The sequence below is a fragment of the Candoia aspera genome, chromosome 1 (assembly GCF_035149785.1).
Source record: "Candoia aspera isolate rCanAsp1 chromosome 1, rCanAsp1.hap2, whole genome shotgun sequence".
Classification (NCBI taxonomy): Eukaryota; Metazoa; Chordata; class Lepidosauria; order Squamata; family Boidae; genus Candoia; species Candoia aspera.
Window position 1 is genome coordinate 292,466,738 of NC_086153.1, and position 22,462 is coordinate 292,489,199.

At 39.5% G+C, this 22,462-nt stretch overlaps 2 protein-coding genes across 4 annotated transcripts in view; one reads left to right on the forward strand and one right to left on the reverse strand.

The window, feature by feature from the left end:
• The first annotated feature begins 1,225 nt into the window (after positions 1 to 1,225).
• INSM2 (INSM transcriptional repressor 2) lies at positions 1,226 to 2,557 on the forward strand. The gene has a single exon (XM_063288883.1). It carries the CDS (start codon positions 1,226 to 1,228, stop codon positions 2,555 to 2,557), a length of 1,332 nt encoding a protein of 443 aa, XP_063144953.1.
• Positions 2,558 to 4,446: 1,889 nt separating this feature from the next.
• RALGAPA1 (Ral GTPase activating protein catalytic subunit alpha 1) overlaps positions 4,447 to 22,462 on the reverse strand; it is a 164,637-nt gene continuing 146,621 nt past the window's right edge. For 2 of the 3 annotated variants that reach the window (XM_063290052.1, XM_063290054.1), the window contains 2 exons: positions 21,231 to 21,355; positions 4,447 to 5,630 (listed from right to left, as the gene is read on the reverse strand). In XM_063290052.1, the coding sequence (XP_063146122.1) occupies positions 5,482 to 5,630; positions 21,231 to 21,355 (274 nt within the window). In that variant the 3' untranslated portion in view covers positions 4,447 to 5,481. Of the gene's footprint in view, positions 5,639 to 21,230; positions 21,356 to 22,462 lie in introns of all 3 variants that reach the window. The other variant, XM_063290053.1, reaches the window with a different exon arrangement.

Below are 22,462 nucleotides of genomic sequence, written 5' to 3' on the forward strand. Positions count from 1 at the left end.
AGGAGTCTGACCAATGAAATAATTGGGTAATTTTCACCACCAAGTTTTGGAACTAGAGGAACAATGAAGAGCTGGAAAAAGAAGAGGTCACTGGTTTCTGGCACTCAGACTTTGAAGCTAAGCTAAACTGTACTAAGATAGGGAAAAGGTGCAGTTCAAGCCAATACCGGAAGCAGTTTGTCCTCAGGCTTGTAGTTTTCTCCAGGAAAAAAAAAAGCTACAAGCTTTGCAACTACAAGGAGGGAGATATCACTGAACAAGTACTTCTTCGCTCTTGATCCCTCCCCTCGCCTTCTTTCCAGCCTGGATTTCCTCCCCAAACGCTTATCAGGAGGCATTACTGTTTGGACAGCTCCCTGATTTTCAGGCCACCCCTGCCAGAACTAAGTTATTGGAAGAAGTTGCTCAGCTGGTTCCCTGCTACTTCTGTGCTGGAAATGAGGAAAAGTATATTTTCTTTTGCCTTTATTAGCGCCTAGACTTCCAAAAACATTCCATCAGCTTATTTGGGGGTGGGAGGAAGATACTGAAGTAGGGGAAACGGGGCAGATACTTTTAGGAGCTTCTTTTGCTTCAAAATGTATTTTAGGAGAGGATGGAGACATCTGCATTCCTTCAGGGATCATTTCAGCCCCCACAGGAACTCATTTATTGAAAGGCCCAAACTGTCTAAGGTAAGGTGCCATCACCTTACCGAATTCTCTTTGCTGGAAGCATCTGGAACCCCTTAGCCAGTGCCTGCTGCCCAGTGAGACTCCCTCAACTTCGGCTTGGCTTTTGAGGAAGGAAACTGCGGGGCGAGCAGAGCAGAAGATACTTATTCCAAGGATGTTTGGAAAGACAGCTGAGTTTGACTGGGAAGAACGGGCCAGAGGAAGGGAGGATGCAAGGTGTGGAAGGTCAGTCTAGTACAAGCCGGAAGGTAAGGGATGGCTGAGAGATGAGAAAGTTGCTTGCCACGGAGCTAAGCAGCTGCCTCACCCCGGCCCGCCCCTAGCAAGCGCCGTTTGGGAAAGTGCCCAGGCGCTCTCCCAAGCTCAGATTCTCCCGCCTTTTCCAACTCGCGTTTCCCCTCCCTCCACATTTGTTCTCTCAACTCCTCATTGGCAGCCTTGGGCCGAGGGAATGGTGACGCACTCGCTCCCCGAGGGACGTGAGGTATAAACGCCCGACGGGCACGCAGCGCCGGTGCAAGTGGAGCGCTGCCATCCGGTGTACCCGGAAGATGCCGCGGGGGTTCCTGGTGAAGCGGAGCAGGAGGCCGGGGGGCTCCTATAGGGTGCGCCCCGCAGGCGGACCCTCAGCGCTCCGCCTGGAGGAAGCGCCCCGCCTCGCAACGCCTTTGCCAGAGGCGCCGCAGCAGCCCCAGCAGCTGCCTCAGCCAAACTCCCCACTGGCGGCGGTCTGGGGCGCGGGAGGCTCGGACAACGCAGCCCCCGCAGCGGAGGAGCCCAGGCGCTGGGCGCCTTCTCCCGTATCTGCCGAATCCTCTCCCCTGAGTCCTGCCGTGGCGCTGGCGGAGAAGCTGCCCCTGATTCCGCGCACTCCTGTGCCTTTGCCCGTGCCGCTCCCCTTGCCTGCTGCCCCGCTTTGCCCGGCTATCTCGCTCAAGCGCCCGTCCCGAGCTAAGGCGCCGCCCGCCAAGAAGCTCAAGGCCGTGCGCAAGCTGAGCTTTGCTGACGAGGTGACCACGTCGCCCGTGTTGGGGTTGCGGATCAAAGCTGTTTCCGAGGCGGGCAGCGAGGGGATCCGCGTGGCTCGCCCGACGCTGCTGGGTGAATTTGTCTGCCAACTGTGCAAGGAACCCTATGCTGATCCCTTGGCTCTGGCCCAGCACCGTTGTTCGCGAATTGTGCGCGTCGAATATCGCTGCCCGGAGTGCCACAAAATCTTCAGCTGCCCGGCCAACCTGGCTTCTCACCGCCGGTGGCACAAGCCGCGCCCGACCACCTCCTCCGGCCCCACCCAGGACAAAGAAAACAGCCGTGGGAAGCCCGGCTGCGATCAGCACCACGGCGCTGCGGACAGCTCCTGCTGCCGGGACCAGCCCGCTCCTCGTGCCGCCCAGCTGGGTCCGGTCAGCGAAGCCGCCGCCGCCGCCGCCGCGACCACCAGCCCGGGCTCCGGCTTGGTAGCTCCTCCTGGCGAGCTCTTCCTTTGCCCCTATTGCCACAAGTCTTTCCGGCGCCAGGCGTACCTGCGCAAGCACCTGGGCACCCACCAGACTGGCATCGCCAGCTTCACCAGCAACTCCTCACCACCTCACCCACCCCCGCAACAGATCGTTTTTTCCTGCCATTTGTGCGGCGCGCACTTCCCGTCGGCGGACATCAGAGACAAGCACCGGGTATGGCACGCGGTGCGTGAGGAATTGCTTCTGCCATTGGGGCAGCCTGAGGGCAGCGCTAACCATGGTGAGCAGCAGATCTTTTCCTGCAAACACTGTCCCTCGACTTTCTTCAGCTCGCCCGGCCTCACCCGACACATCAACAAGTGCCACCCCTCGGAGAACAGACAGGTCCTTCTATTGCAGATGTCGGTCAGGCCGGGCTGCTAGGCTCGACCGGCGACCGTTTGATTCTTCTCTCCAAACTGAACTGTGAAATGCAAACGTTAAAGCTAGAAATTTGCCCGACTGTACAGAGCAGGTGCTCGGACTGATTCTCCCCTTATTTGGAACTGCATTATGTGATATTTCCTTTGTTCCTAAGCTTTGTTCCTTATTCTTTGGTGACCCAAACAAATCCTCTCCGAAGTTTAATTCCAGTGGAAAATCACAGCCAAGAGGTATTTCCATATTTTATGTCAAATCTTTTTAGTACAAAAAAACCAATTATTCTTGACAAATTTTCCTTGCTGCCTTATAGTGGGACAACAGTGCACTGCACATTCTATGAAATACTGAACTCTGTTTTCATAGTGAACTCACCATTTTAAGAAGGAAGCCTTTCTGCTTTAGGACTAAAAAATATGGCATTGCATTGAGGAAAAACCATTTTCTGGCTGTGCATAAAACTGTAGCTAAACCTAGAACCGTGTGCCTACCTGTGAGTAAGTCATCCGGGGAAAGCGGGACTGTGAATATTTAATTCTGGTTACTCTTGTCCCTAGGACCTTAAGTACATCCTAACACTGTTTAATTAAAGCTTAATAATTTTCCTGAGGGAGTAGTAGTCAGATTTATATACTTAATTAGTGGAATTTGCCTCACCAGTCTCGAAGTTTTAAAAACACACTAGTTTTTGTAACTGTTTTGTTCATTGTGTTCTGTATTATTACAATATATAGTCAGTTATTCATAGCAAGTCAATGTCTGATACGAAATGCTCCTTCTGTTTGCTGTTGCTCATTACTGGTTATTAAAGTCAGCATTAATTTTTGTTTGTTTCCTGAGTATATTGTGTAAGTTTTCAAGCTCACTAAATTACAAATAGTAAAAGGAAAAAAAAAACTATACATAAGGGGTGGGAGGGTTACTTTAAAAATCCGAGTGTTGGGATGGTAGAGATACTTGAACAATACCTTTAATGTGCAGAAGAGGTTAACCCTTTTTAAATTCAGTGCTCTCCATCCTGCATAGAAAGTGCTTTTGTAAAAATATCCTCTAGCTCTTTCTCCTGGGCCCTTGGTTAGAACCTGAATCACTGGAAAATGTCCAGTTGGATGAATAGACAATAATAAGAATGAAAACGATTTACAGTATCATTTAGGGATCAGCCCTTCCAAAACCAAAAGCAAAGTTTGAACTGGATTGTTAGCTAAAACATCTCCCTTGCTTCCAGGTTTCAGCTTGGTTTTGTCTGACAAAATATTTGGAAATTAGGCTAGCAGGATTACACTGTTGTCCAACTTCAATGATATACTTTTCTAAAGATCACTCTTACAGAATTTTCTCTATATTTGGGTTTTGAGTTTTTATACACTACTATAAAGTATTAATATTTTAGCTATGCTAGTCAACAGGTATGGTTCAAGGAAATATTAGATATGGCAAAATACAACCTCCTTTTCACTCCAGCTTTATTTACTTGTCAAGATTTCCCAAATGTTGTGATCTGGAAACTTGAAAAATACAACATACTACATATACAATAATTTCAATATACAATTTGCTTTAAACAGTACACAATGATTTTAGCTTAAAATACTAAAACCTCTTTTTAAGGGGAAACAAGGAAGCATTATTAGCTGCTTCCAGCATTAAATGCTGTACTTTGTGACTTCATGAATACTGTTTTAAGCAGAATATGTGTTACATGAAACAAAGTTATTAGAAAACTACATTTGGAACAAGGAAGTGGAATGAAAAACTGACTAAAAAGATTTTGCATTTGAACAACTAAATGATCAATCATTCTATGTTATTTTCCATTCTTTTCTTGATATTTGTGCATCAAAAAGGTTTGCATAAAGCAGCTTTTGTAATGAAATACAGAACACACAAAGTGGTAAGAATAATTTTATTGTATTATTAAATAGCATGTATTTTCTTCAACCATTACAAATTTGTATATACTACATAGCAAACCAATACATCAATATATATTTCTATAATTGCCCAGGTGAGGAACATATATTTACACATGCAGTTAGTATCAGCGGCATGCTACGTTTTGTTAAAGCAGAATATGGAAAACAACACAGTTGCATTTCTTCATTATGAAAATATTTCTGAGTAGTAGTGGCAAATTTGGAGTGGAATGTATTTGTGTATATATTTGGTACTATGAGGGCACAGCCTCCCCCCCGCCCCATGTTACTTAATTGAAAGCAAGTGACTGAAGTGGCAAAGTGCTTGAAAATAGGTGATTGTGCATACGTATACTTACACAGGTATACCAAGGGACAATCTCAGCTTTGGAAGAGAAAGATTGTACCAAGAGCCAAGTGAAGAGCAAATGTTAGCAAGGAAGTTGGAAGCTGCTGACACTTAACAGTAAATGCTTGCTGTTAAGTCTGCCCAACAGTGAATGAGAATAATGGAGCTGATGATGGGTCTGCGTTAACTTGAACAGGTTTATTCTTATAATATACATACTCTGTACATAATTCTGTCAATTCTAGTGATATTTGTTGAGAACTCTGGAAATACATCTTAGTTTGGAAAGTATGCATGCGTTCCTTCAAAGATGACATCTTTATTATTTTGAAAGGGTTACACAATAAATAAGAGTGGAACATGCCTGCAGTTTCCAGCTTCAGGGGTGGCTAGTAAGTAATCACAGATGTTAAAAAGAGTTGTTAGTTTCCTCTTACAAGGACAAGTAAAAAAAAAACAGTGAAGGAAGTACACTGCAGTGATAAACTATGATTAGCAGGAAGCTGAATATTCTAACAAAAAAGCTAAATATTTTCAGTTTGAAATAAAATTCCAGTATGTTTCTTTAAAATAAAAATAAGAGCAGAGGAATGAAGGAAAAATATCCCGCATAGACGAAAGATTTATATCTGGGGAAAAGGGGCTGAAGGCTTTACCCTTCGCTAAGTCTTGTAGGCTGAGCCAGAGGATCGCCGCAGTTTCATGGACATGCGACTCTTGCTAGTCCGTGGAGAAATGGGAAAAGCTAGATCGGACCTGTCCATCTGCGCTGCTGCTGGAACTTCGGACGCCTGAGTCTCTGGGTAGGACCCTACAGAAAACAGAAGGACCTCACATATTAGAACAATCTGATTGCAGAAGAGGATTTGCAAAGTGCAAGCCCCAAACAGTACCTGCTCTTTTGATCTGTCCTATCAACAGCAACCCATCTGCCAGAATCATTAACAAACCTATCTATTTTCTGTAGTCCAGCAAAGATTATGAGTGGCTGGTAGACAGTCTAAGTTTCAGACAAACTGCTAATAACAAAGGACTGGGAAGTTATTAAAAAGGAACTAGGGTGGCATATCTAATCTGTGTTCTACATACAGTATATATTCTTATAGGATTCAATAGGGCAGAAGTGTGGATAGATCACACTAGCTGAATGTATTACATGGTTCATTATCTTTGTAAAAGGAACAAGAGAATTTTGACAGAAGTTGTAGTATTATTGACCCAAAGCAGAGTAATTTTCCTTGGATTGGCCCCAAGACAAACAGCAGAAGCAATAGGTTACGTTAACACAGTTATTGCAAAAGTCAAGATTCTGAGGCATGCAAAGCAGGCCAGATTTTATGTATATGATCATTCCTGCAAGTTACAGATAGGGTTCCAGCTGCCAGAAAGAGTATTTCTTTCTTTATTCTGCCTTTTAAAATAAGCTGCAGATCAAAACTCATGTCTGCATGCAACTGCAAAGTTATTTGTTATTTTTTTAAGAAATGAGAGGACATGGCTGACAGTAGCAGAGATCCATGCTCAGGCACCAGTTGGCTACTACATGCACACTGCCAATTCTGTCCCTACATTCGGACCTTGCTATTTATACTTTAGGTTCTGTAACAATTCTACATTTTCCCACTGCAAATGTGAAAATCTCTGTTTTTTCTTTTTGAAAGATGATGGAATACTGCTTTCTTCAACTAATCTGAATTATTCATAACATTTTTCTGATTTCCTGCTCTCATTAATGGAATATTAGGTGATGCTGCACTTAGTAAATGCTCAGAAACAAAATTCTTATTATGATGCAACAAAACATAAAACCAGTTTTTTCGTCTATCTTAAACACATGCATGCACACGTAAGTGCTTGTAGTCAAAGGTGGCACCAAATGGGCCAAATGGAACCAATGGGCCAAATCTTCATATGATTATTTTAATGGTCTTCCATCATAAAGTGTGCATATTTTTGTGCGTACATTTATATTCTATTCAGCTTAAAATAAAGTATTTTCCTCCAAGAATACTAGCATGGCAAAAGAATTCAAGAACTGTTTGGACCAAATTATAAATAACTGAAAATACAAAGAATCCCATTTGCAAGTGGAAAGAACTTTCATTATTATGAAAACTATCAGAATTCAGGGAGTCTGGTGCTGCATTATACTGGGAAGAGTTTCCTAATATTCAGGCGTTATATTTTCAGAGGATGAGTGGATGCTATGACAAGATCACTCTATAAACGTCCTAGTGTATTTCTGGTATTCTATGCATGGTATTCTACAATTATATTAAAACTGTATCATAATTTAATGAACAAATTCTTCTGAAATAAACAAAAAATACCCTTAAAACTACATATTTAGTGTTTCTATTTTACAAAAAAATATGTTTATGAAATCACTTTAATAAAATATTTTGCTAATCTCAAAGATCCTTCCTTCCGACACATTTCTTGATTTCATTCTGCAGCACTGGTGAAAGTGGTCACTAAAAGCCATGCTAAGTTACGAAAGTAACTGCTTTTAAAAACAAAATGTCATAAGCCTGGCTTAATAATTCAAATGCTATAGTTTGTGCTTTGGTCAAGTACTTTTGAAATAGCTTTTATTCGTGTTTTCTGTAGATAGATACACAGATAGCACAGATAGATCAATCAATAGACAGGTAAATATGTGCTATCTTTTAGTCTAGAAACGATCCCAAATGTAACTTAACTTTTAATTTCAAAACAGTTTACTCTCTTGTATTTCTACTAACAAAGATTAGCTTGATGGTTAGAAGGCTGGCTCCTAAGCCATTTGATATGGGAAATTTATAATGGGAGGATTAGTCTTTCAAATATTTTAGTTCCTCAACCTCATCTCCTTAGGAAAAAGACTAGTACCTTTATATATATATAAAGACTATCTTGAACTGTGTTTGGAAACAAGCTGGAGCCAATGCAATTCACATGAAACTGGTAACATAATAAACAAAGAATGTGTCAAAAAGCAAGTTAGTTGCTGCAGTTTCCAAATACTTTTCAAGGGCATCCATGAAAAAGCACAGTTCATGAATTTCAACTGATTTAGGCATGGAGTATATAAAGTTACAGTAAAATAAAATGTATTATGCCTTAAAAACCCTCTTCCATATAGGAAAAGAATTTGCTTGTTTGCTTAAATTCATCCCCAGCTGCCCAGCACACATCAATATTCAGACATTCTACCTTGTTCACATTTTACAAGGAATCACAGCATTCTAAATGGTAGGGTAGTGCATAAAAAGTAAATGTTGGTGCTCTGCACTGCCTACCATTCACAGCTAGTGTGAAAGACCTTCCAATTCAAGCCTTTGCCCTTTACCTTGAAATGGCCAATTCTTTCTAGAGGTGGCTTGGGAAGGAGAAGAAATATCACACCATTTCTTTCTTTGTTGAGAATGAAGAAGTGATGGAGAGGTGGACAGAAGTAAGGAAAAAGGAAGAAAGATAAAAAGATAACAGGTGAGAGACATGAGACACGAACAGCAGAGGTTGGAGTGCATTTACAGATGAATACAGAAGGGAGAAAGTTAGAATCTGTTATGTTGCTAACATGCAAGCTAAGGTTAAAGAGGGATGCATTAATGTGTAAAAATGAATCAACAGCTTAACAATCAGGAAGAATACTCACCAACTACAGGTTACAAAAAAGAAAAAAGAACAGAAAAAAAGAAGAAGAATTCTATAAAAATAATTCTGATCCAACAGCCTCATTGATACAACCATTATGACATAAATATGTTATAGTGTTTTAGAAACTGCTTACAAATAAAAAAACCTGCAATCAATAAAACAATCAAATGGTAACACTTCTCCCTAAAAGCAATTTTCCAACTAACATGAAAAATAAAATTCTTTCTAAAATTCTGATGACTGCAGTTCTAATATGTATTTTACTGAGAAGATTCAATATTAAAAATCACCAACTTGCAAAAAGAATATACATGGTTACAATATTTTATAGTTCTAAAGAATTGGAAACTGAAGATAATACTTCTAACTTTTATGAAAATAGAAGCCAGGTAAACCCATAGCATACATGCAGTATAAGCCATGTAATTTATTTCTGTAAGACTTCCCCTTCTTGACCATTCTTCATATTTATCTAACTTGAAGTTGAAAAAGAATTAGAAATGCAGCAATTTGAATATGTTTCAACAATCCAAATAAATATCCCCTATATCATAAAATATTTTCATTATGTCCTTTGAGCTGGCTCAAAGCTAAGAACATTAACATCTGAGATGTTATAGAGAATTCAAACATAGTAACATACAGCAACACACCGTTGGAACCTGGAATGTAAGATCTATGAGCCAGGGCAAATTGGATGTGGTTATTGGTGAGATGTCAAGATTAAAGATAGACATTCTGGGCGTCAGTGAACTGAAATGGACTGGAATGGGCCACTTCACATCAAATGACCACCAGATCTACTCCTGTGGACAAGAGGACCACAGAAGAAATGGAGTAGCCTTCATAATTAATAGTCAAGTGGCTAAAGCAGTGCTTGGATACAACCCAAAAAACGACAGAATGATCTCAATTCGAATTCAGGGCAAGCCATCTAACATCACAGTGATCCAAATATACGCCCCAACCACAAATGCTGAAGAAGCTGAAGTAGAGCAGTTCTATGAGGATCTGCAGCACCTACTGGACAACACGCCTAAAAGAGATGTTATTTTCATCACAGGAGACTGGAATGCTAAGGTGGGCAGTCAAATGACACCTCGAATTACAGGTAAGTATGGCCTGGGAGAACAAAATGAAGCAGGACATAGGCTGACAGAATTTTGCCAAGACAATTCACTCTGCATAACAAACACTCTCTTCCAACAACCTAAGAGACGGCTTTATACATGGACTTCACCAGATGGACAACACCGAAATCAGATTGACTACATCCTTTGCAGCCAAAGGTGGCGGACATCTGTACAGTCGGTAAAAACAAGACCTGGAGCTGACTGTAGTTCCGATCACGAACTTCTTATTGCACAATTTAGGATCAGACTAAAGAGATTAGGGAAGACCCACAGATCAGCTAGATATGAGCTCACTAATATTCCTAAGGAATATGCAGTGGAGGTGAAGAATAGATTTAAGGGACTGGACTTAGTAGATAGGGTCCCGGAAGAACTCTGGACAGAGGTTTGCAACATTGTTCAGGAGGCGGCAACAAAATACATCCCAAAGAAAGAGAAAACCAAGAAGGCAAAATGGCTGTCTGCTGAGACACTAGAAGTAGCCCAAGAAAGAAGGAAAGCAAAAGGCAACAGTGATAGGGGGAGATATGCCCAATTAAATGCAAAATTCCAGAGGTTAGCCAGAAGAGATAAGGAATTATTTTTAAACAAACAATGCGCGGAAGTGGAAGAAGACAATAGAATAGGAAGGACGAGAGACCTCTTCCAGAAAATTAGAAACATTGGAGGTAAATTCCAGGCAAAAATGGGTATGATCAAAAACAAAGATGGCAAGGACCTAACAGAAGAAGAAGAGATCAAGAAAAGGTGGCAAGAATATACAGAAGACCTGTATAGGAAGGATAACAATATCGGGGATAGCTTTGACGGTGTGGTCAGTGAGCTAGAGCCAGACATCCTGAAGAGTGAGGTTGAGTGGGCCTTAAGAAGCATTGCTAATAACAAGGCAGCAGGAGACGACGGCATCCCAGCTGAACTGTTCAAAATCTTGCGAGATGATGCTGTCAAGGTAATGCATGCTATATGCCAGCAAATTTGGAAAACACAAGAATGGCCATCAGATTGGAAAAAATCAACTTATATCCCCATACCAAAAAAGGGGAACACTAAAGAATGTTCAAACTATCGAACAGTGGCACTCATTTCGCATGCCAGTAAGGTAATGCTCAAGATCCTGCAAGGTAGACTTCAGCAGTTCATGGAGCGAGAATTGCCAGATGTACAAGCTGGGTTTAGAAAAGGCAGAGGAACTAGAGACCAAATTGCCAATATCCGCTGGATAATGGAAAAAGCCAGGGAGTTTCAGAAAAACATCTATTTCTGTTTTATTGACTATTCTAAAGCCTTTGACTGTGTGGACCATAACAAATTGTGGAAAGTTCTTAGTGGTATGGGGATACCAAGTCATCTTGTATGCCTCCTGAAGAATCTGTATAACGACCAAGTAGCAACAGTAAGAACAGACCACGGAACAACGGACTGGTTTAAGATTGGGAAAGGAGTACCGCAGGGCTGTATACTCTCACCCTACCTATTCAACTTGTATGCAGAACACATCATGCGACAAGCTGGCCTTGAGGAATCCAAGGCTGGAGTTAAAATCTCTGGAAGAAACATTAACAATCTCAGATATGCAGATGATACCACTTTGATGGCTGAAAGTGAAGAGGAACTGAGGAGCCTTATGATGAAGGTGAAAGAAGAAAGTGCAAAAGCTGGTTTGCAGCTAAACCTCAAAAAAACCAAGATTATGGCAACCACTTTGATTGATAACTGGCAAATAGAGGGAGAAAATGTAGAAGCAGTGAAAGACTTTGTATTCCTAGGTGCAAAGATTACTGCAGATGCTGACTGCAGTCAGGAAATCAGAAGACGCTTAATCCTTGGGAGAAGAGCCATGACAAATCTCGATAAAGTAGTTAAGAGCAGAGACATCACACTGACAACAAAGGCCCGCATAGTTAAAGCAATGGTGTTCCCTGTAGTAACATATGGCTGCGAGAGCTGGACCATAAGGAAGGCTGAGCGAAGGAAGATCGATGCTTTTGAACTGTGGTGTTGGAGGAAAATTCTGAGAGTGCCTTGGACTGCAAGAAGATCAAACCAGTCCATCCTCCAGGAAATAAAGCCAGACTGCTCACTTGAGGGAATGATATTCAAGACAAAACTGAAATACTTTGGCCACATAATGAGAAGACAGGACAGCCTGGAGAAGATGCTGATGCTAGGAAGAGTGGAGGGCAAAAGGAAGAGGGGCCGACCAAGGGCAAGGTGGATGGATGATATTCTAGAGGTGACGGACTCGTCCCTGGGGGAGCTGGGGGTGTTGACGACCAACAGGAAGCTCTGGCGTGGGCTGGTCCATGAAGTCACGAAGAGTCGGAAGCGACTAAACGAATAAACAACAACAACATACAGCAAAATTTTAATGAGCTTTGGTCTCAAATTTCAACTGTTCTGTTTTATACAATACTTTTCAATTCAGAAAGAAATTTCGATTCAGGGAAGATTAATTTTGCATATGGTAATGACAGCAAGATTATTATATGCACAAAGATGGAAGAGTACTGAAATTCCCACAATGGAGGAATGGATTGTAAAACGATCAGAATTAGCAGAAATGGCAAAACTGACCTCTTTGGTCAGGGAGAAAACAAGTTTTTTTCTTTTAAAAGACTGGAAACCTTTCATGGTTTCCTTTTTCCTTACTTCTGTCCACCTCTCCATCACTTCTTTTGCTAACAGAAGAAAAAAGTGAAATGGAGATTTATGGAATTAATTATTGAAAAATATGAGAATTTAATATGGGGTTGAAGGTATTTCTGGAAGAGATAAGAGGGAGGAGAGATGATGGGTTCATCAATATCTGTTGAAGAAAAGGTTGGAAGTCATTTTTCATAACTTTAGTTTTCTTTATTTTTTTTTCCCTTGTACCTTTTTCTTTCTTTTCTTTTTCTTTAGATTTGTTATTATTTTATGTAAAATTCTCAATAAATATAAATAAAAAAACTCAGAAAGAAATTTCGCCGTATTAGATTCAGACATATACTTAGCGGAATTCACTGCCAAAGGAGAGAAAGGGGCAAGATCTGTTTCTTCATTTTTATCTTCTGTCCAAAGCATCATCTATCACCTAGTTCTGAATGGCGGGATATTGTCCAGAACAGCATGGAAAGTGATGCCAGGAACTGGAGAAGGGAGGAGTGAAATCAACAATAGTTTGTTCTTCTTCAGGACCAGTGAATTCCATCTGATGCTAGCTCACTTCAGAAACAGAAGAAACTTCAGGTCAATGATGGGCAAAACGAGATGTAATCCACTGACAGTAAGAATATACTGGAACATAGTATAAGAGTTATTTTGGGAAGAAAGGGGAAAATCTTTTTTTTACCCAAAAAACCTTTGATTTAAATATGCTTCTCCCCACTTTTTTTTTTTTTGCATACTGTCTTTTCTGTATTTCATTTTAGCAGGCTAGAATAGATTGTTCTTGACAGAGTTAAATAGTCTGAATTAATTGACTGCAAAGGGCTTTTGAAATTAGGCTAAATTAAAGGCTACATGTGGTCTAAGGCCTACCTTGAAAGATAACAATATTCTGTTTCTATCAATATAAGTACTGAATATCGTATTGGCTGGGTAACATCTTTGAAAATTAGTTGGTACATGCTAACTTGTAAAATACTAACACTTTATTCTATTTCCTCTAATAAACTTTTTGTGGTGAGGACAACAGGCCTGAAATATTGCATTTTGGAGACTCATTATAACTTACACCGAAGAAGTGCTTCCAACATTGTGGCAGCTCAGCATCTCGCTGGTTTTTATTAAAGCAGCCCATATCATTTCAGGCTTCTGCAGGAGCCTAAAAAAGGGCACTCCTGTTTTAAGGAGTTCACTCATTAAAGTTCGTATTTCTTAAAGCAATCTGACTTTTTTTTTCAGGCATACAAATAACATAGCCTACAATCAATAAAATAATCAAATGGTAACACCTCTCCCTAAAACCAATTTTCCAACTCACATGAAAAGTAAAATTCTTTCTAAAATTCTGCTGAGTGCAGTTCTAACATGTATTTTACTGAGAACATTCAATATTAAAAATCACCAACTTGCAAAAAGAATATACATGGTTATGATACATAGAAGTGTGAAAAAAGTCAGGCTGCTTTAATGAATAGAAGAGAGGCGCTTGAAGCACTTTTTCTGGATCATTTTTACTGTACACAGACCTCTAATATAAATTCTGTCTTTGACAGTCTTACGTTTCTTGATTAACAGTAATAATAGGATTCATCAACAAATTATACATCTGCCTTGAAATATGGAATCTTGCATATCTAATCTATATGATTAACATAAAAGTTAATATCCATGTCTAACTGCAGGCAGGGAAGGAATTAGCCTTCATAAATGGGTCAGCCTTCACAATCCAGGGTCTACAACTCCCAGAATTTTAGTCAAAAAATGTTAGGATCATCACATCTTGTGGGACTTGTTTGGGGAAGGCTGGTATAAATTTTGCACAGAAAAAGATACAAAACCTCTTCAATTAATTAAATCAATTTAAAAAATTCAATTAATTAAATCAAGTAAACCTGGTGGGAGAAAGAGGCCAATTTCTAGGACCAAACGCTAAGCCCCAAGACAACGAATTTGACAATGAATGGATAACGTGGAAGGAAGTGGTGAGAAGGAAGGAGCACTCAGGTATAAAACAGGAGATTCAGCAAGCAAATGCAAGGTCAGCGTAAAGGGCTCAGATGCCTGTATAATAATGCTCAAAGTATGGGGAACAAACAGGAAGAACTTGAAGTCCTAGTACATGAGGGCAGGTACGATATTGTTGGTATAACCGAAACTTGGTGGGATGGAACCCATGATAGGAATATACTAGAAGGATATAACTTGTTCAAAAGAAACGGACCCAACAAAAGAGGAATTGCACTGTATGTAGAGAATTACTACACCTGTACAGAAATACATGATACCAAGAATGAAAGCCTTCTTGAAAGCATTTGGGTGAATATTATGGGAAAAAGAAATGACATTGCCATAGGGGTGTCATGCAGGCCACCCAACCAAGCAGAGAAAATAGATGAACATTTTGCAAATCAGTTAGCTGAGGTGTCCAGGAAACACACCACTGTAGTGATGGGGGACTTTAACTACCTGGACATCAACTGGGAAACAAACTCTGCAGCAAGTGGGAGATTGAACAGGTTCCTGACATGCCTAGCTGACAACTTTATCATCCAGAAGGTGGAAGAGGGAACTAGAGGGTCAGCTATACTGGACTCAATACTTACTAATAGGGATGAAATGGTTGAGGGAGTTGTAGAAACTTTGGGAGAGAGTGACCATGTCGTAACTAGGATTCACCATAATGCAGGCAAGGGTAACTGAACCAAGCCAGATTAGTGTTCTAGATTTTAAGAGAGCTGAATTCAACAAACTAAGAGGAAGAATAGGAAGGATTTCATGGATGGAAATCCTAGAGGGGAAATAAGTTCAGGATGCTTGGGAAATTCTAAAAAACGAGATAATAAAGGCCCCCCAAAAACAATACCACAGAGAAAGAAAAATAGGGGAGACCAGTGTGGTTGCACAAAGACCTCTCTGACAAGCTGAGGGACAAAAAGGATAAGTATAAAAAATGGAAAGAGGGGCTTATAATTGGAGTAGAATACCAGCTAATAGCCCAAAACTACAAGGATGGGGTCAGGAAGGCTAAGGCTCAGAATGAGCTAAGACTTGCAACAAATGCCAAAAATAACAAAAAAAGTTTCTTTTGATATGTAAGGAGTAAGAGGAAAGTCAACAAAATGGTTGGTCCGCTAGTGGGAGAAGACGGCAAGAAGGTGACGGGCAGCAGGGAGAAGGCGGAACTGCTTAATTCCTTTTTTGCATCTGTCTTTATGCAAAAGGAAAAAATAGTCCAACCTGTCAAAAGCAGCACTGTGGAGACAGAAGAAGGATGCAGGTCAAAATAAGTAAGGAATTGGTAAGAGAACACCTAGCTGCTTTGAATGAGTTCAAGTCTCCTGGGCTGGATGGTTTACATCCCAGGGTACTGAAGGAGCTGGCAGATGTGATCTCGGAACCACTGAATAAAAGTGGTTCATTCTCTCTGAGAGCTCCTGGAGCACAGGGGAACTGCCAGAGGACTGGAAAAGAGCTGATGTGGTTCCAATCTTTAAAAAGGGGGAAAAAGTGGATCCAGGAAACTACAGACCAATCAGCTTGACATCGATACCTGGGAAAATTCTGGAAAAGGTAATCAAGCAATGGGTTTGTGAGCACATAGAAATGAACAGGGCAATTACTAAAACCAGCATGGGTTTATTAAGAACAGGTCATGCCAAACAAATCTTATTGCCTTCTTTGATAAAGTGACTAAATTAGTGGACCAAGGAAATGCTGTGCATATAGTATACTTAGATTTCAGTAAGGCATTTAATAAAGTAGTAACAGCTTACTTCTTGGTAAGACAGAACGATGTAGGACAGACAGTATCACTACCAGATGGATTCGCAGTTGGCTGACCAAGTGCCCTCAGCATGTGGTCCTTAATGGAACTACATCTATGTGGAGGGAAGTATGCAGTGGGGTACCTCAAGGTTCTGTCATGGCCCCAGTGATCTTCAACATCTTCATAAATGACCTAGATGAGGGGGTTGAAGGGGCGCTCATCAAATTTGCAGATGACACAAAGCTGGGGGGAATTGCTAACACTTCAGAAGGTAGACTCAAGGTTCAGAAGGATCTTGACAGACTTGAGCACTGGGCCCTATCCAACTAGATGAAGTTCAATGGTGAGAAATGTAAGGACCTGCACTTAGGCAAGAAAAGCCAGATTCACAGGTACAAACAGGCAGTACCTGGCTCAACAGTAGTGCCTATGAGAGGGATCTAGGTGTCCTGGTGGACCACCGCTTAAGTATGAGTCAGAAGGCTGCTGCAACTGCCAAAAAAGCCAATGCAGTCCTGGGCTTCATCAACAGAGGGATAGTATCAAGATCACAGAAAGTGATAATACCACCCTATACTGCACTGGTGAGGCCACAATTGGAATACTGCATCCAGTTCTGATCACAATACCAAAAAAAAAAAAAATGCTGAGGCCCTAGAAAGAGTGCAGAGAAGAGCAACAAAGATGATAAGGCATCCGGAGGCTAAATCCTATGAAGAACGGCTAAAGAAACTAGGTACGTTTTACTTAATAAAGAGAAGACTGAGGGGAGACGTGATAGCAATCTTCCAATACTTGAAGGGCTGCCACAGGGAAGAGGGCATCAATTTATTCTCCATGGCACCTGAGGGTAGGACAAGAAGCAATGGGTGGAAGTTCATCAGAGGGAGATCCAAACCTGGAAATAAAGAGGGATTTCTCAACAGTGAGAACTATTAAACAGTGGAACAGCTTGCCTCCTGAGTTCTGGGTGCTCCATTGCTGGCGGTTTTTAAGAAAGGATTGGACAACCATATGTCTGAGATGGTATGAGGATTCCTGCTTTGGGCAGGGGGTTGGATTAGAAGACCTCCAAGATCCCTTCCAACCCTATGATTCTATGAATTGCCTATGTCAGCACTGCATCCCATTTTGGGGGGATTTTAGCAATAGAGCTTTGCTAAAATGCTCCCTTCCTCTAATTTAATTACTTTTGGCTCAGTGTTTTAATTTATTCAACAGGTAACTAGCAAATAATATAGCAGATCTGAAAAGGCCCAAAGCTGTTTTTGTTTTCTTTCTAATATGCAATTAGAATTGCTTCACATTCTCTGGGGACTCCTGCTAACATTATTTATGCATGCAAACAATTTCGCCAAAATGGAAAGTTAGCACTGACAGCAATCTAGAAATAATTCAAGAGACATTATGCTTTATCTGGGAGTTTTATTACAACAGATAGATTTTAACTAAGCTGCAATCCTCTGCACACTGACCTAGAAGTAAGTTGTATTAAACACAGTGAGATTAGTTCTGAGTAATCATGCTGAGGGTCATGTTGTTTAACTTAACTTCTGAGGTAGATACTGCAAACCACAAATCTCTCTTACACAATATAGGGAATGTATATGATAAACCACTGTTTGATTAAACCTGCTACAAACATTAGTCACAAATCTGATATTACTTGAGTTTCTGAACTAATTTTAAATCAGTTGGATTTCTGAGTTACAAGAGTTATTGCCACTGTCTCAATATTCAGTCAGGAAAGAGGTAAAAGGTAAAATCTCCTTCAAATTGAGCTTGATTCCTGGTGGACTACATGGACAGATCCACATGGTTTACTTGGCAAACAAGATTGGCTTGTAATTGCTGTCTTGGGCTCCCTCTCCCCCAATCTTTCTGGATATTTTTAGAGTTATTTTTATAAATTCAGCTGGAAGATCAGTCACCCAACAATCTTTCCTTTCCTGTAATTTTCATTCCCATTCCACGAGAAGCCTTTCTATCTTTAATATTGTGGTCCATGACTTATGGAGAAACTCCTGAAATTGAGCAAAGGAATATTGTACTGATACTGCAGGACTCCCAGTTATGTCAATTTCTTCTTTTCAATGCAGCTGCCTAAGGCACATTTCATACTGTTAGGCATGTCTTACGATTCTCTGGACGTTTTCAAGGAATAAACAGGAATGCAAGGATTAGAGGAAGAGGGTGGAAAGCTTTTGGAACATACTTCCACCAGCCTATGGTCAGAGATTCTGAAAATTATAGTCCAAAATGTCCTTGAGAGTTATGTGCTTATCTTAGAATGTAATGCATTTTGGAGTTTTCTTTGTTCCTTCCTTCATTATTCATGAACAAACAGAGCATCCATCCAGAGAAGACAACTTGAGCACAACTCCTCCATGAACAAGTACTTTTTTCAGTCTACCACAAGGTCCCAGGTAGTGGGTGAGTGGCTGACCTGATACCCTGGGGCTGAAAATTTTATCCATAATTACGATCACAAACATGCACACCCTCGTAATTCTAGGGGAAACTGTTCCTGGCCTCACTGAGATTAGTGTGCATGTGCAGTTGGTTGGCCACAGTGAGAACAGACTGCTGGACTAGAAGGATGGGCCAAGGGTCTGATCCAGCAGGGTACTGCTTATGTTCTGGCTCTTAGCTTGTTTTTCATTCCAATTTAGAGTGTTAGTGTTGACTCAGAAAGCCTTTCAGGCTTGAGACCACAGTATCTGAAGGGGTGCTTCTATCCTAAGCTCTGACATTATAATCAAAGGTCTTGAACAAAATGCCTTCAGATGATAAGGTAGGTAAGTACTCAAGAGTAGATATTTTTAATGGAGACCCTCTAGTACTGGAATACTCTAGGAAACAGCTTTCTCTGAAATGTCTGCTTGGAATCTACTCCACTGCTTTTTATGCTCGGCAATACTTGTTTATTCTGTCAGGGCATTTATTCATTTCTTGTATCTGTGTGTGATGTATTAATTAACTTTATCTTTTAAAAACCTTTCTGATTCATTTTAAATTGATGTTTAATTGATCGTGTTTTAAGTTACTATTTTTTTCTCCAGAATTCTGATGTTAAAGAACTCATTACTCTTCTTTGCATCACGGCAATTCATTTTTTAAAGAAATAAATTAAACCATGAATCTAATCTGCTAGGTACAGATTTAGACACACTTAAAGTGCTTCTACTAAAATCAGTAGAGCTTCCATTAGTCATCCCTAACACTTACTAGTTTTTCTATAATATACATTTTATTGAATGGTAGGGAAACATTCAATAAAAATATTCCATATTCAGTATAAATAAGTGAGCCCATGAAGAACTTAATGGTCATGAAACCAGGTACCAAAAGAATTTTATTTGTGGCTGACTGCTCAGCTCTTGAACTACATATTGGAGGTGGAGTTTCATGGGGGATTCTGAATCAGTGATGGGGCAAAATTAAAGCCACATGTCCCATTTTGATTGAATTAATCAAAACCCTGTTCTTCTCTGGGTTCGGGTTGAGTTGGAGCATCACTGATATTCACATGTATATAAAATGTTTCACCTCTAGAAGAATGTTTGCTTTGTACTTTAGGCATGTTAACATAAAAAATAAAACTAGGTCCACAAATTATTTCCATGCAAAAAGAGCAGTAGTCAATTCCTGCAATCACTATTACTGCATAGTTGGTAATGACGGGTGGAGATATTTTATATGATAAAGTTTAACATCAGGTATCATAATTATTGATCAGACCATCATTAAAAATGTTTTTTTAAAAGAAGTTATTTCCCATCATTAAAACTTTTTCTCTTCCTTTACCTTGACTTATTTTCATTTATGAAACTATTCTTATTTTTCGTTCAGATGTTTATTATAATCATACATTTTATTTCTATTGTTCACTTTTCACTTTATTGTTCACTATTTATTGTTCACTTTTCATTTAAAACCTATCAGCACAAGAATAAATGAAACCGATACTGTATTACTCTGAGTAGTCCTATTCATATTCCACGTATTTTGCATTATCTTTAAATCTTATATGAAAATCCAAATATAGTTTCAAAGCTTCTGTTCCATGGATGACCAGATTTCCACCTATTGTTTTGAGAAAGAAAGAAAGAAAGAAAGAAAGAAAGAAAGAAAGAAAGAAACCTACTCTGAGATTTTTCTCTAGTGCAAGTAGGTGATGATAGTAACAGTGGTAATGTTTCAAATTTCTTTTACGTCATTACAATATAAAAGTTTATCACCCAAAACAAGTCACTTTTATCATTCCTTGTTACACTGAATTCATAATCTAACTGCTCACATCAAAGAAAGACAGGACAGGGGACAGAGCACACCACTGCCATCCAGTACTGTTTGTTCATGCTGAGAAACAAAAGGTCAGACACAATCAAGTATGACTTGCTCAACAGATGTCTCTCCCATTAGTTACCTTAATCCCAGAACCACAGTGTTAGTGTTTCATGCAGACCTGGAGTTAGTAAATACTAAACTTGAATAAAATGTAGTGGAAATTTCTCAGTGTGATTTTCTCTCTTTTAATAGTAAAAATAAGGGCAATCAGGAAAGTTTGCATACAACATGGTTACAAGCTTAGTGCTTTAGTAACAGATTAATAAAACAGAGGGGTTTTTTTTAGACACTTTGTCTTACCTTCTGATAAACAGAACTGATATTTAATGATCTAAAGAGGGGAAATAAATGAAATAATCATCAGGAATTCAAATTATTTGTACAGATAGGCCTCAAGAGCCACTCATATTCTTAAGTGATTACTGTTTAATTAGTAACTGAAAATGCAGTATCTTTATAGAAGATTTCAAAAATGTAATTTATTGGTGAAAATGACTATGTAGCAACATATTTTAATAGTATAACTGTGGTGATATTGTTCCTTGTTCACCAACAAGACTAAAATGATTCTTTCTTAAAAACAATGTAGATCAATTAGGCTTATGGATCAGTCTATATATTTAGGAGTCTTAGGTATTCAGAAACATTCACAAATAATATAAATATGAAAAGTTCTATTATAGAGTAAAAAGTGAATAGTATTAAATGGCTTTGATTTCATAGAGAAAGAATAAAGTTTTATTGCTTGAGATGCTATACACACACGCACACACACACACGCACACGCACACACATATACATACATGATTATGTGTAACATACGGCATTTTAGGTATCATTAAACAAAAACACCTAATTTTTATTATATTCTTACCAGTTTCAGGGGGCAAATGGTGGCAGGATGCTGGGCAGAAGACCTGAGATGCATAATCCTCAAATGTTGAAGGATCTAGGTGGTGCTGAATAATTGTCTGGAGATAGCGAGCTCTTTCCTCATAGCTTGTTAAACTCAAATGTTAAGGAGAATTTACATTTTAGAATACAGCAAAGAGAATAAAGCCTTAATCAGTAATATTGATCGGTTGTTTTCTTTTAATGAATTGATTTATGTATAAAATATTTTATAATTGAACTGTAAATGCTTATTCTTCAATCTCCTGAAGCTGAAGATCAAAGAAAATATACAAGAATATAAAAGAAACATGTTTAAAAATTGCATACAAAGTACTCCACTGACACACGATGCTTAATTTGTGGCTTTCCAGCTAAAACTGACAGTAACTCTCAAGCTCTACTGATCACTCCATTCTCTTAAATCCTGAATGTGTTAGTTCAAGCTCCATTTTTGAGTAAGTGTTTTATTTTCAAATTAGCCCTGAATTTCTCATGACTCCTCTCTAAATGATCAAAGCTTTTGGAAGAGCAAAGCTGTATGTTTTGACTAAGCATTATCACAGTCATAGCAGAAACAAGAAAAGTCCTATGGTGGGATACAGGGTTCTTAATTCCTTTCATCTACAAATGGTTCAGGAAGCTGGATTATATTTCAAATTCAGTAATTCAAATCAGAAGTAACCAACTTTAAAAATATGGCATTTGATTTTATATAACTCAGTAACTTTCAGACAATGCTATGGCAAGCGATCCCGCTCCAATGAACTGAATCACATGGTAATAAGTTGAGATGAACCAAATCCAAATCTACTGTCCAAATTCTGACAAGCTATTTATGTACTTCAATATTACACAGTAGTGTTCAGATAAAATATAGCATATAAAAAACTGACTATACCTCTTTAAAACTACCTCTGGTGCCTGCATGTTAGCTTGTAAACAACTCTTATTTTAAAGTCATTGTACTCTCAAAGTTAGATTTGACATTGAAATTCTGTACATATTTATTCACACATTAGTACCAGGTGAGTACAGGACTTCAATTTAAATGTAAAAAACAAAACTAACAAACAACCCCCCACTAATCTAGAATGAAAAGCATGTATTGAATTTCATTTATAAATGCAAAGTAAAGTATTCTGCATAAGGAAAAAAATAATGAGGTAAGAAAAAAACTATAGCATCCCTGAGCACCAGCTAAGAAAGCAAGCA

Coding starts and splice junctions, on each gene's coding strand:
- INSM2 (XM_063288883.1), top strand. CDS start 1,226: ATGCCGCGGGGGTTCCTGGTGAAGCGGAGCAGGAGGCCGGGGGGCTCC.